This window comes from Pyrus communis, chromosome 14 (genome assembly GCF_963583255.1).
Source record: "Pyrus communis chromosome 14, drPyrComm1.1, whole genome shotgun sequence".
In the NCBI taxonomy this organism is placed as follows: domain Eukaryota; kingdom Viridiplantae; phylum Streptophyta; class Magnoliopsida; order Rosales; family Rosaceae; genus Pyrus; species Pyrus communis.
In genome coordinates, this window is record NC_084816.1 from 17,823,873 (window position 1) to 17,838,181 (window position 14,309).

Sequence of the window (14,309 nt, forward strand, 5' to 3'; positions counted from 1 at the left end):
GCTTATAATAAAGCATTTTCCACAAAGACTTTTTCCAGAGTTCCTCAATGCTTTAATTCTGAATGGTATGATGAATTTTCTACTTGTGAACTCTTGGCACTTCAATATCAACTTGGGCATTATATTTTTGATATACGTTCGAGTAGTGAATTTTCTCAATTGAAAAGAATTGATAATCTTGCAAAAAAAATAAAAATAAAAATAAAAATGGTGGAGAAGGGAGGAAGGGAGTATATAATCAAGTTTAATTGCCAATTACATTGACTGTTACCAATTGCTACTGCTTTGGTAGAGAGAGCTTTTTCCACTATGAATATTGTAGAAAGTCCATTGTGTAACTGAATAGAGACCAATGGTTGAGTAATAGTATGACAGTTTATATTGAGAACAATGTTTTTTCTTTCATTGATTATGAAGCTATAATGCAGGGTTTTCAAAATATCATTCATGTTTTGCCTCCAATCCAATCCCCATCCATGTTTTTTATTCTTCATACTCGACTCATTAAGGGAAAAAACCTACGAACATCCAAATCCGTTGAGAAAATAGCCATCCCTATATTTAGTTGCCCTTGATTGGTCATTACTATTTAACCAACTACGCTTGTCATTACGAACGAGAGGAACTTACACACAACAGTAAATGTGTTTAACTTTACGTTTCGTCCTATAATGTATTCTCATGTGTAAGTTTTTCTTCACATGACAATGTACCATTGTGCCGACACCACGATAACTGTAAACGTGTCTCATATAAGTTGTTCTCATAACAAATATGAAAATAAAGTTAATTATTTTGTATTTTATTTAATGTTGTATTAAAAGGGTTAAGATTCGAAAACACATTTGAACATACATTTTTATGAGACTCACTTAGTAATGTATATTAAAAATTCGAACTTTTTTAGATTTGGATAATCACCATCTTTAATTAACTATTTAGAAAAAAAAAAATTAGGTAGTGTTATGCACATATCAATTTTTACTTCTCACACAAATTCTCTCAATTTTCAACTGTCAGATCGAATAAATTAAAAAAGAAAAATAAAACAAATTAACAAATATGTATGGGATGTAAATTCGATGTGTGAATAGCGAGATACAAATTTAACTTAGAATGGAGCTTGGCTGTTGAAAAATCAGCAGCAGCTCCTGCTGCTAGCGAATCACGGATAAACACATGTCAAAGTTGTGATTAAAATCAATTACTTGAACACGTATTCAACCGTGATTCGTTAGCAGTAGGAGCTGTTGCTGATTTTTTCAGCCGCCAAACTTTCTCCTTTAACTTATTGGTTTGAAAAAAAAAAAAAAAAAAAAAAAAATAGGATTATGAAGCCAGAAATATGTGGAAAAAAAAAAAAAAAGAAAGTCAGAAATTTGTAATTTTGACGTCTCGAGAGTCAGTATCTGAATCCAATTCCAGCTGGGCATGCAACCACGCGGTTTCATTTTTAGTTTTATTTTTGCATCGATCTCCTCGTCTTCGAGCTCTATACCTCCCTGACTCAGATCATCGGGGCTTCCATGGACGAGGTACTCACTGCTGCTGATGCCTCATCAAATGGATCTACATCATCACAGCCATCCATTCTTCCCTATAATCTCCCCCTCCTCTCTGCCTTCCTGTCCTGCGCTCTTGCTCAGTTTCTCAAGCTCTTCACTACCTGGTAACATCCTCCCTCTCTGCATTTGAACATGTACTTTTATGCTAGTGATTTGTTATTTTGCATTTTCTGGAAATTTGCTAGATGAGTAATTATGGGTTCCTTTTGATTTTGTGAAATTATGTGACAATTTGAGTTAATTGGATGATTAAGTTAATCTAAACGCACTATTGTGTTAAAAAGTAGATGAATTTTTGTTCGGTTTTGCTAATTCTATATTTGGCTTTTGTTTTTCCATCTTGGGTGTGCTTAGCAAAGTTTAGTTTGCCCAGGTTTTAAAATATTTCGTCGTTGACGTGCAGGTACAAAGAGAAAAGATGGGATTCCAGAAGAATGCTTGGGTCAGGAGGAATGCCCTCATCGCATTCCTCAACTGTGACGGCGTTGGTAGTTGCTATTGGTTTACAGGAAGGAACCGGAGGGTCTGCATTTGCCATTGCCGTGGTTTTGGCATGTGTTGTATGTAACTCTTAACCAGGTTTTGTTCATTCTTTTTGGGGAGGCTCGCATGCTCACGTTTAATATCTTTTGGATTGTCATGTGAAATGCTCCGCATAACGCCAAAGTCCCATTTTGTTTGTTTTTTGAACTTGTTGCATTCTCTATAGATTTAATACCCCGAATTCTTATTAATGTCATATTTGAAACTGCAATTGATTTGTTTTGCTTCACACACTCATTACTCCTACTTCTGCAAGAGGATTATCTCTTTTTTGCCTGTGTGTCATCAACTTTCCGTTTGTGATTGGATTGTCTTCACTTGTATGGAATCATTTATCTTGGTTCTGTACAACTTAGTCGACTAATCTTGGACCAACAATCTTCTTTGATTGAAGAGAACATAACAAAAGATAAGTACCATTATGTTGATCTATGACACATTTGTGAACCGTCAAGTGAATAATATAGATTTAAGATCTAATGAAGCCTTTTACTGGTACCATTAACTTGTTGTTTCTTATGGTTTTTACTCTGTCTATTTTGATATTTAAACTCACCCAGTTGTCTTTTGTTTCCTGGGAAAATCTAAGTCTTCTACTTCATAACGTGAGGTTTGACCAGTTATAGGTGTAGAGTCCTAGAAGCCCTTGATACAAAAGTTACTATAGGCGGTAATTGACCTTAAACAAAGATGAAACTTGAGAATCGCAATCAAAACTGATAATAATTTAAGGAGATGACACCTATATTCCCAGTTCTCAATCTTTTTTGTGACTTTACTTGCCATGCACAATTTCTCGTGGAATTAGGTTTCATGCATCTAAGGTGATTGTTTCTTGCAGGTCATGTATGATGCCACTGGTGTAAGACTTCATGCTGGTCGTCAAGCTGAAGTAAGAATTTTTGAACCCCACATGCTTGTTGATATTAGACCTACAATTCCACTAACTAAAGTTTGGGGGTAGTTTGGTGAATGGGATGCATACTGATTGAATATATGCCCATTTGAGCCAATTTGCTTTCGAGTTTCTTCTATTTTATTTTCTGTGGATGCTATGTTATAATTGTTCTCTTTACATCAGTTATTATTATGCATTGTTTTATTTATCCTTGTAGCATATATTACGTAGACACACATGTTCACAGTTAACTCTTATATTAAAGAGGGAAAAAAGCCATATAACAATGGATCCATGATGTGTTCATTCATTACCGACATTTCATGTTAACTTCACCTAAAATTCTGGATAAGCCCTGGGGATTGTGGACTTGTGTCTAGCCTTTATATTTGAAGTTCCAAACTTTCATCTTCAATTCAAAACCTTAGTTGTTTTTTGTTATATATAAAGACTAGTGATTTGATTTTGGTGGTTGTTTAGCGTGTACTTGTTCACGTGACTTGTGTAAGTGTTACTGTATATTTGGTTTATTACAAAATTGTGTTTTTATTGTATTTTTCTTTTCTAATTCCATACAATATGTTGCTTATTGCAGTTATTAAATCAAATAGTGTGTGAGCTACCTCCAGAACACCCTGTTTCTAGTGTTAGACCTCTGCGGGATTCACTTGGTCATACTCCATTGCAGGTCTGCTACATTTGCATCTTCATGTTCATTTAGCTGAGCCTTTGTTTATTTTTGCCCTTGATCGTCAGTGATGAACAGTAAATACGTATGATCATAACCTGTATCTCTGTTTTGTTCGATTCATATTGCTGCAGGTTCTTGCAGGTGCAGTGTTGGGATGTATAGTAGCGTATCTCATGAAAAGTTCCAGCTAGCAGATAATTAGTACAACACAGGCTTTAGCGGTGATTTGCATTTCCAAAAGATTTTTCAACATTTTTTCCCCGCCGATAGTGAAAGGATTTAGCAAAAAGAATGCCAAGTTTGTACTCAGGAATTCAACTGTAAAATCGCTAGAAAGTGCGTTTTAATTTCTTTAAACAATTGGCTGTATGATATTATGATTGTTGACCCAATTATATAAAGATGATTTTCAGCTCGGATACTTACAGTGCCGTGCATTTCACTCTTTCGTGTCGCGGTTCATCTGATAGGTTCAAAAGTCCCGTACAACCCGGCCAAATAACTGGCTGAACAGAACCGTGCCCGGGACATTCGGTCGGGTTCAATAGTCCGGCATACAAGGCCGCATACAAGCTTGCCGAGACAGTTACTTGTAAAGGAACCATCAAATATCAAAACGAAAAGAAAATGCAGTATTCCCAGATAATATTAACACATGAAACCAGTGAATCTCAATTAAAAGTCGCAAGTGGTCACAAAAGAGGAATATCCAGTTTCTTCATTTCTCAGTTTTTGATGCATCACCACGTTCAAACAACTTTGATTACTTAACTACTGTACATTCGTCTCCTGAATGTTCAGCAAAAGTTCATCGGCGTTCAAGTAAATCTTGTTTTTGGAATCTGAGATAACCCGTGCGATTTCTCTTGCAGCCTCGATCTTCCTTAGAGTGATAAACACCGGATTGTTGGCGATGACTGATCAGCTTTGCACTGGTGGCTTCACCCTAGAAAGGATGGGCAACTGATCAATGTTGCCGCCCCAGTACCACCATGCTATCTTTGATTTTGAAATACTTTATGGATAAGTAGACGTTGCAAAAACATACACTAAATAGACAACCATATTCAAATTTGAGGAATTAGCATTCCTCCATCTCACCTCTGCTCTGATAACAGCACTTTTCTTGTCTTGTTCGGCTTTCTCCACAACGAATTTTGCCCTCTCAGCCTCTTGTGCAGCTACCTGTTTCGCTTCAATTGCATTCAGAAACTCCTTTCCAAAGGTCAGGTTAGTGATGGACACATCATCCAGTGCAATGTTAAAATTCGCTGCCATTCTGTCAAAAATTTCCGTATCTCCCTACTGACGGCCTACGAAATAAAAAGAATACAGTCAATAAACAGTTAGGAAGTTCTCCCTCGGATAATATGAACATCGCGATGTACCATGAAGGAAGAGGAAATAATAGACCCTACTCATCATCAGTACTGCTTCAAATGATTTGAGTTATGAAAATCATCCATTTGAATTGCATCAGAAATAAATGGATCGCCGGAGATGCAAAATAATCCAAGAAACACTTCCCATTAGCCACTGAACATAACCAAACAGTCCTAATTATAGCCAAAAGAAAATGATAAACCTTCTGCTTACCTCTCTCTGAGTAATAAGTTGGCCAGCTTTTACTGTGCAACTACAGCTTGCAAAGTTTCATGGATAATTGAAGGCAAGACCCTCTCAACATAATTCTCACCCAGAGTTCGATAAACTGTAGGTAATTCGTCTGGTACGCGACGAGTCAGCACTCAAAGCTCTACTGACACCTGAAAAGAAAAACCCAATCACGTAGAAATAAAATTTATTAGAAAAATTTCACCAAAACTATTACTACCCTTTAAACCTATGTACCTTAAATTCTTAAATAAACACTTCAATGGAAACTAGAAACTACAAAAGGATATTAATATGCCAGGTTCAACTCAATACGACAGCAGATTACAATTCTTACCATAAATATCCAGGATTGAGAGGGAAAATGGGTGCCAAACGTAATGGGTGGGAGGAGTTAACGATACAAGATTTCATAAGAATTCTGAAACTTCTGGGAACTGATGGGTAGAATAATGCAGAGCACTTAGGGTAAGTCCATGACAAGTGCTCATGGGTTTTGATAAAGGATGAGTTGATGAAACATCACTGTAGGCATTAGCCACCACGATAACTTCATCACAATATTTAAGGGGGTTATGAAGTGTTCTATAGACGTAATGAAAGGTGATGCAAGTGTTTTAACCTTTGACGTATACGTTGTTCGTGGGGATTGCTTTTGTACCTTACAATAATATCCTATCCGAAAGTAAATCATAATTTAACTTTCATATGGAAAATGACCGATCAAATTCATAGAGATCAATGTTTTAAAAAACGAAGGCGTGAGCGAAGGCGTTTCATGGATAGCTCCACCGAGGCAAAAGCCTTGAGTTTGCCTCACGAAACCTAAATTTTTAAATGTATATTATATAATATATAAATATATAATACTTTGCAAAAGCTCTTCACTAAAAAATGAACAGAAAGAAAGATGATGGGGTAATAATCATTAGCAAAGTGGGGGCAATAAATGTTAAGAAGTGGGGTAATACAAAGTATAGAAAAACAAAAAGTGAAGAGAAGGGAAGATAGTGGGGTTAGCAAATATGGGTAATAAATGTTAGCAAAATGGGTAATAAAAAAATTTAGAAAAATGAAAAGTCAGAATAAAAAAAAACACTAACTATTTTCATCTTCTTCGCTGAGCAGACTCTGCAACTCAAAGAATTCTAGATTTTTGCAACTTAAAAATGAAAAAGGGACGCCTCAGCCGTCTAGGGGTGCCCCACGAAGCCTAGGCGAATATTTCACCAACTTCCACAAAATAGAGGCAAAAATATTAAGCCTTGCCTTTAAACCGCCTAGGCGCACTCAAGCCAACTAACCAAATTATCATATAAGCACCAAATTGAACTCTGGGATCTGTCTTCTTCATTGTGTTCTTGGGTCTCACTCTTTCTTGGTCTGCATTTGTTAAGAAGGTCAATTTCCATTTTTTTTTAATTTTTTTTTAAGGATGGTTTTTCTAAAGATTACGGTTTGTGAGTTTTTCCCATTTGACTTCAAAAACTATATGTAAACAGTATGACAGTTTCTATTGTGTTAAAAAAATATGAGGTTTTTGTTATTGATTTGGTGTTGTGCTGCTGATATTGAATGTGCTTCTACTGGAAATTTCTCATTTCTCTCTCTAGTTGTATCGATTCGTTCTTCTTGGGTTTTCGAAATCAAGATTTGTATGTGAATGAGAGATGTAACTGAGAGGCATTTCTTTGTGTGAATGCTCTATATAATTTCCCATAAAAGAGTATATTAAAATCCTATAGAATCCATCACTTAAAAGAGTATATTAAAATCCTCCGAAATCCAAATTGACTACACCTTAGAATTTTCCTGGAACAGGATTAGGAAATATACATATCATCTGGAGGTCATGGCTTCCAGCTTTACTCTCCACTACATAAGGTTTTGCAAAAACTTCATAGATGACTGGCCTTTCATACCATGGAATTATTAGGTGTGTTCCTTCAGGATAATTAAACATGCAATTTTAAGATGTAATTATATTGTGTTGACATAGTAGATACAGAAAAAAGACATGCTATAGATATAGTTATGGATATACAAGTATAGAACAAAACACTGTTCAATTCGTAGTAATGTCGTAGTCCACTTTTGTTTCTATGTTGTGCAAAGTGTGTGCTGAATTCGACATAGATTGGTTCCATGTGAGCTATATAAACGATCACAGCAAACCTCAACAGTCCTCTTAAAGTCAATTCTTAGGTCATGGAGAATGTGGGGCATGGAATGATAGATTCACTACTTTTCTGCCTAAATTGGGACTTCACAATACATACTCAGATTCTTCCTTGTTTATGAAAACTGTTGGATCACACATTGTGATATCGTTGTCATATGTTGATGACATAATCATCACAGGAAGTGCAACCACTGAGATATAACAAGTGATCACTGATTTAACATTTGAGTTTGATATCAAGGACTTAGGTCCTCTTCACTTCTTTTTACGGATTCAAATTTCTAAGACTTCCAATGATTTGGTTCTGTCACAACAAAGACATGTCCAAGAGTTACTTGCTAAAATAGAAATTCTTGATTCAAAGGCCTGTGATACACCTTGCCTTCCCTACAACAGGTTATTAAAGGATGATGGTGAGCCCTATTCTAATCCCACTTTATATAGAAGTGTGGTAGGTACCCTGCAATATCTCACATTCACACGACCTGATATTGCCTTCTCTGTGCATCAAGTATGTCAGTTCATGCAAAATCCAATGGTCTCTAATTTCACTGTAGTAAAACGAATCTTGAGACATTTGAAAGGCACTATATGGATGTTGGTATTTCTTATTCACGAGGTGATTTGGCTTTACATGCCTTTAGTGATGCGGATTGGGTAGGTGATCCCAATGATCGACACTCTACAACCGGATTGGTTGTGTTCTTAGGAAATAATCCCATTTCCTGGTCTTCCAAGAAGCAACAAACCGTATCCAGGTCCTCCACCAAGGCTAAGTATCGAGCTTTGTCTTCTACAGCAGCAGAGCTTGATTGGATTCAACAAATTCTTGCCTTTCTTCAATTTCCAATATTTTCACCTCCTGTGTTGTTTTATGATAATCTTTTTGCTATAGCACTATCCTTCAATCCAGTACAACATCAATGGACCAAGCACATCGAGATTGATGTACATTTTGTTCTGGACAGAGTAGCAACAAACAAGCTTATGGTGCAGTTTGTGTCATCAAAGGAGCAGTTTGCTGACATTTTCACCAAATGACTTAGTGCTCCATTGTTTCATGTTCATTATAACAATCTCATACTAGGATCTTCCAAGCATCAGATTGAGGGAGGATGATAGAGATAGGTTGTGTGACTGAGATTATGCCACTTGTATGAAGATTAGAGAGTCTGTTAGTTAGTTAGGTTGTTAGAAGTATTGAGAAGTGTATAAATACTGTGTAATATACTTGCTTAATTGCTAAGGAATCAATATACTGAAATTCTTCATTTTTCTACTTCTCTCTCTAAAATCTTTCTACTTCCTTCTCTCTCTAAAATCTTTCTACTTCCTTCTCTCTCACAACATTTTTGTAGATTAACATAATCTAGATATGCATTGAAGAATAGAGATACAGAGATAAAAAATATAAAGCGATCAATGTGCAAGGTATACGATACACATGAGTAGAAAAGAAACACACAATTTTCTCACAAAATTCTCTTTCCTTTTGGGTCTGAGATAAATGAGAAACAAAAAGGAAACCTCGACAACAAAATTACCAATTAAGAATGCCCAGTTCTCACTTTCCAAAACACTCAGTGCTACCATAAAGAACACAATGCAGAAATGTGGATTACCCTAAAGGCCAAGGCAACCAAAAAAAAAAAAAAAAAATCCCAAAAGGTATTCTCATTTTTCACTACTCCTAAAATTATCTTACCTGCCAAACATTAACCTAGAAACTTGGAGGAAAAACAGAAAAGAAAACGAACCCAATTTGCAAATCTCATTGTTTTGTTGCCTAAACAGTAAACAAAGAACGACTGAACAACCATCCGTTTAAAACTAAGATCCAAATTCTCGATTTTTCCCTAAAGTTTCTTTTGTTTGCTAAATAACTTTCTCACCATCCGAACACAAAACAAACAAATGCAGAAATGTAAGAAAGTTGGGTGGATAGAATGGAACCCTAAAACACGAAATACAGAAAAGATCGAACAGAAATCACCAGAGACTGGAGAGTCCTCTGACGAACAGTGATGAGCTGCACGTGGAGGGTTTAGGGTTTATGCGTGAGGAAGGGGTTGGAATTGTAGAATAAATGACATGTTTTTTAACTACACGTCGTTTCCCGTCTCGGGGATTGGACGCAGAAACCGTTTTGAAATTGCAAACCCACAAGCAACCGCCATATTCCCCTCTTTTCAAATTTTCACCTGCTCTCTCTCTCTCTCTCTGCTCATCAATGGCGGAGGCAATGAGTCCAAAACCGCCAGCTGCGCCAAGGAATACGGCTTCGGTGGCGAACCGTCCCCATTCTCCCACCACCAGTCCACTCTTCGTTTTGGGGTCCAACGACCACCAGCTCGAACGTGCACAGGCACATGGGCGGCACGTGCCGCTGGGATTCGTCGCAAGGCGGCTACAGTTGCAGCTCATTCTTCTCCGCCTGACGATTGTCTCAGTAGAGAGCAGATTATCAAACTCTTCCAAGAATGCATCAAACTTGCCAGAGAAAATGTCCGTACATAGTCACTCTCGCTCTGCTTCTAATCTATGAAATCGCATACAAATAATAGATTATTGATTGCGTTTAGTAATATAATTACTACTTTCTTGAAAAAATTTATGAACTTTTGCTGTTATTGACTAGATTTTATGAGGGTTTGTTTGATTGCTGAGAAAATGCGGACAAGAAAATGAACTAGAATCAGCATATCAAGAACAAGGAATAAGAAGCATATATTTAAAAATCATACCCATCATAGTTTTTTCATTCCAAAAGCAAAAAAATGAAAAGATATGAGGCTCGTTAATTTATTTATTTTTTAAAGTTTTCGATGTTGTTGTGATTTTTAGTTTTGTTTTCTGTTTACTAGAAAATAACCCAGAAGAACACGTTGGAGCTCAAGCTTATCGATGATCTAGCAACATTATTAAGGTTGAAACCGAAAATGGCACGCAGACTAATTTCCAAAAGGTTTGGAGCACTTATTGTGAAAATTGGTTGGTATTTGAGATATTGTTGGGTTTATGTACTTATGCAGATAAGACGTTATTGGTTTTGAGTGGCTAGGCAAGTTGTACATTGGAAGCCGGGTTGAGAATTTACTCGGTGAGGGTGGATTCATTGCACGCTGAGGCATATAAGGTCCTAAGTGGGATGAATCGATGTCTTGAAGATGAACAAGGTTGGTGGTTTTAGACATTGGTTTAGGTCTGATTATTTTTGTGTCACAGATTTTGTGGTTTGTTTTTCTTTATTTCAGTTAGTTTTCGGATTTAGTAGCTTTGAGGTTGACCATGTCAGCAACAAGCAGGGTAGGGAGAAAGAGTCAGAGAGGAAGGTATGAACTTTTGTTTACTACAAAATTTGACTGCAAATTGAAAGTAATGAATGTAGTTTTAACAGATAGATCCGACGACCACAGTGGAATCCTCCTTCAAAGCTCTTAACATAAAGAAGTTTGATGGTAACGTAGACAACCATTTTGGTTATTATCTTTTTATTTTTTGTAAGTTCTAACTTGGTTTATTTTTGAATTTTAGTCACATTGGTGGCGGATCCTCTATATCATCAGACATCTGCACAGTTGAATGAAGGTGGAGACAAGGGTCTGCTAGTGAATAACCTTGGAGTAGATGGAGGATGCCAGGTGCTTTTTGATGCATACGAAGTTCCAGTGAAGTACAGATCGTGTTCATGCTCATTAATGCCTTGGAATTGATTGATCTCTCTTTTGCCAAAGGTGAGTGAGATTAGAATCTCTTGTTTGAATTGACCAAAAAAACCATCTAGAGGTGGCAAATCAACCCATTTGGTTGTTAATGGATAACCATTATGACCCGTTTAGTTTGATTTCACCATAAATGGTGGTGGGATTGGTAGTGGTGATGAAGGTGTAATACCCAATTATGGTGAAATCAAACTAAATAGGTCTTAATGGCGAATAAAACTATAATAATTCTATTTGACCTACTACACGATGAATAATAAGATTCCTCTGTCAGAACCTCACTTTTACCCATTAACAACCCAATCTGTTGATTTGCCACCTCTTTCTTACCCCTTCTTCCCTCACTTGCCTTTTTTATTTGTCTTCTCTTTCAGCCATTGATTGGTTTTGGTCTCTATGTAGAATCTCTTGAGCAGATGGTGGTGGGCATATGCGCAAAGAATGAAATATGTCCTACTCCACTGAGATATTTTACCAATTTGATGAAAATAATCATCGATCATCTCTAGATTTTAATATAAGCCAGAATGCAGATCTCAAAACGGATGCCTTTAACGCTGCAAACTTTGACACATCGAACATTTATCATAATGATAATATGGGTGATGATCTTGAGAATATGAGTTTCGGAGATCCCTCATTTCAGAGTCATCACAAGGTACTTGTTATGGCTATATGCTGAAGTCAATTAGACCTTGATAAATTGCTTGTTACATAACACGCTTCCGCCAACAATTCTCTAATCTTCTCTATGGATCCCTGCTAAATGAAAAGGATAAGATAAATGGAATGCGTTTTCTAATTTGTGTAGAATAGTAACTCTCATACATCATATGAAGCTGATATGGATGACAGATTTGATAAAGTTTCCACGTTTTCGTTTCAAGGTTTGGGATTAGAGAAATGACTTTTCGGTTTGCTTTCTTGTGGGTAAGCCTTGATTTTGCTGCCTTTCTTATCTAAGGGTTGGTATTACAAAGGAAATGACTTTTCGGTTTGCTTTCTTGTGGGTAAGCCTTGATTTTGCTGTCTTTATTATCTATTCTGTAGGTTCGGAGGAAGCTCCTGCCACTCGAAGCAGACCTGGTACTAAAAGATCAAAGAACACAATGTTGGTTTATAAGTGTATATGCTGAAAATGTTATAAGAAATTAGAGTAGAACTTAGTTTGAATGTCAGCCCTTGGATCACAGTCCAAATGTGTAGCTAAGATGTAATCTTAGAGTAAGTAATAGTTTATGTCAAGTGTCATTACCTTATAGGGTAGATGAATGAAGGGTTAGATTTAAGTGATGTAATGAGGATATTCCATTCCCAACAGTTACACGTGCACAGTGTGCGTGTGAATGAAAAGTAATCAGCTTATTTGCTTCTTCTTCAAGCTCTTGCACTCTCTCTAAAATTTCTCTCCCTCTCTCTCTCTCTCTCTTTAAAAAAGCTTTAATCTCTAGCTCCATTGATTGTTGATTTTGAAGCTTACATACAAGATAATAGTCTGTATGGTAACATGGTATTAGAGCTAGGTTCGATCAACTGTTACTGGGCGTTTGGATCTGTGAAGGAGCTACCAAGAAACTCAAAATTGAGTTCGAGTTGATTGTGATATGAGTCTAACATGGCAGGATCAGGTAGTAGTGAGGTGAGACCACTGATTTTCAATGGTGATAACTATGAGTTCTGGAGTATTAAGATGAAGACCATTTTCAAGTCTCACGGGCTGTGGGATCTGGTTGAGAAAGGGTTCAAAAGCTCAGATTCAAAGGATGACGATGAATCTGATGGAAAGAAGAAGGAAAAGGAGGATCGAGCAGCATTGAGAAGATGACTATTGCAGAGAGACTAATAAAGGATGCTAAAGCTCTGGGTCTGATTCAGGGAGTTGTCTTAGACGAGATATTCCCCAGAATTTCTCATGAAGAAACCTCAAAAGGCGCATGGGACATTCTGTAGCAAGAATACCATGGTGATAAACATGTTAGAAGTGTTAAATTGTAAGGTCTTCGTAGGGAGTTTGAATATACAAGAATAAGAGACAATGAATCACTTTCTGCTTATCTTACAAAACTGTTTGATTTGATAAATCAAATGCGAAGTTATGGAGAGGAATTATCTCGAGAAAGAGTTGTTCAAAAGTTGTTAATTAGTTTTCCATCAGCTTATGACTCTATTTGTTCTGTTATTGAGCATTCAAAGGATTTGGATGTGATTGAGGTCCAAGAAGTAGTAGGCCTCTTTGAAGAGTTTTGAGTTAAAGCTAGATAGGCATTCTGAAAACAAAACTGAGAGAGCATTTGCTTAGTGTGGGACAAATGATGGAGCATGGCTATTACTTGGTGTTTGGAGATCACAAGATGGAAATTTATGATGACAGTTCATATTCCAACATGGTTGCCAGAGTATCAATGAAAGGAAATCGCAGCTTTCCAATGAAATTGCAGTCTGAGATGCATATTGCTTTTAAGGCAAGTGTATGTCACTCTACTACTATGTGGCACAGAAGATTGGGACACTTGAACATGAGCAGTTTGAAGTTGATGCAGGAACAAGAAATGGTTGTAGGGTTACCAAAAATCAAAGCAGTTAAAGGAGTGTGTGAAGGCTGTGTTCTTGGTAAAAAATGTAGGGAGGCATTTCCAAGGGAAGCTACTACTAGGGCATCAACTACTCTAGAGCTTATACACAACAACATTTGTGGTACAATGCAGACAACTATGAAGGCTGGGAATAGATATTTTCTCACTTTCATAGATGATTGCACAAGGATGTGTTGGGTTTATTTTTTAAGACACAATTCTGAAGTCCTCAGTGTGTTTAAAAGATTCAAAGCCACCGTGGAATTACATAGTGGTTATAAGTTGAAGAAGCTTAGGAGTGATTGAGGAGGAGAATACACTTCAATGGAGTTTACCAGATTATGTGAAAATGTAGGCATGGAAAGACAACTCACCACTCCATACACACCACAACAAAATGGTGTGGCAGAGAGAAAGAACAGAACCATTTTGGAAACGGCTAAGTGTCTCCTATTAAAGAAGAAGATTCCACTTGAATTTTGGGCTGAGGCAGTCAATACCTCTGTGTATATCCTAAATAG

At 36.8% G+C, this 14,309-nt stretch overlaps 1 protein-coding gene and 2 pseudogenes across 1 annotated transcript; 2 read left to right on the plus strand and 1 right to left on the minus strand.

Moving 5' to 3' along the window:
* The first annotated feature begins 1,426 nt into the window (after nt 1-1,426).
* LOC137715903 (uncharacterized) lies at nt 1,427-4,137 on the plus strand. The gene is made up of 5 exons (XM_068455263.1): nt 1,427-1,669; nt 1,969-2,125; nt 2,950-3,000; nt 3,602-3,694; nt 3,829-4,137. The coding sequence occupies exons 1-5, from the start codon at nt 1,527-1,529 to the stop codon at nt 3,886-3,888; spliced, it is 504 nt and encodes a 167-aa protein (XP_068311364.1). The 5' UTR covers nt 1,427-1,526; the 3' UTR covers nt 3,889-4,137.
* A 331-nt stretch (nt 4,138-4,468) lies between these two features.
* On the minus strand, nt 4,469-7,274 carry LOC137714483 (prohibitin-1, mitochondrial-like; annotated as a pseudogene).
* A 2,449-nt stretch (nt 7,275-9,723) lies between these two features.
* Nucleotides 9,724-13,040, plus strand: LOC137714485 (condensin complex subunit 2-like; annotated as a pseudogene).
* Nucleotides 13,041-14,309: the final 1,269 nt, after the last annotated feature.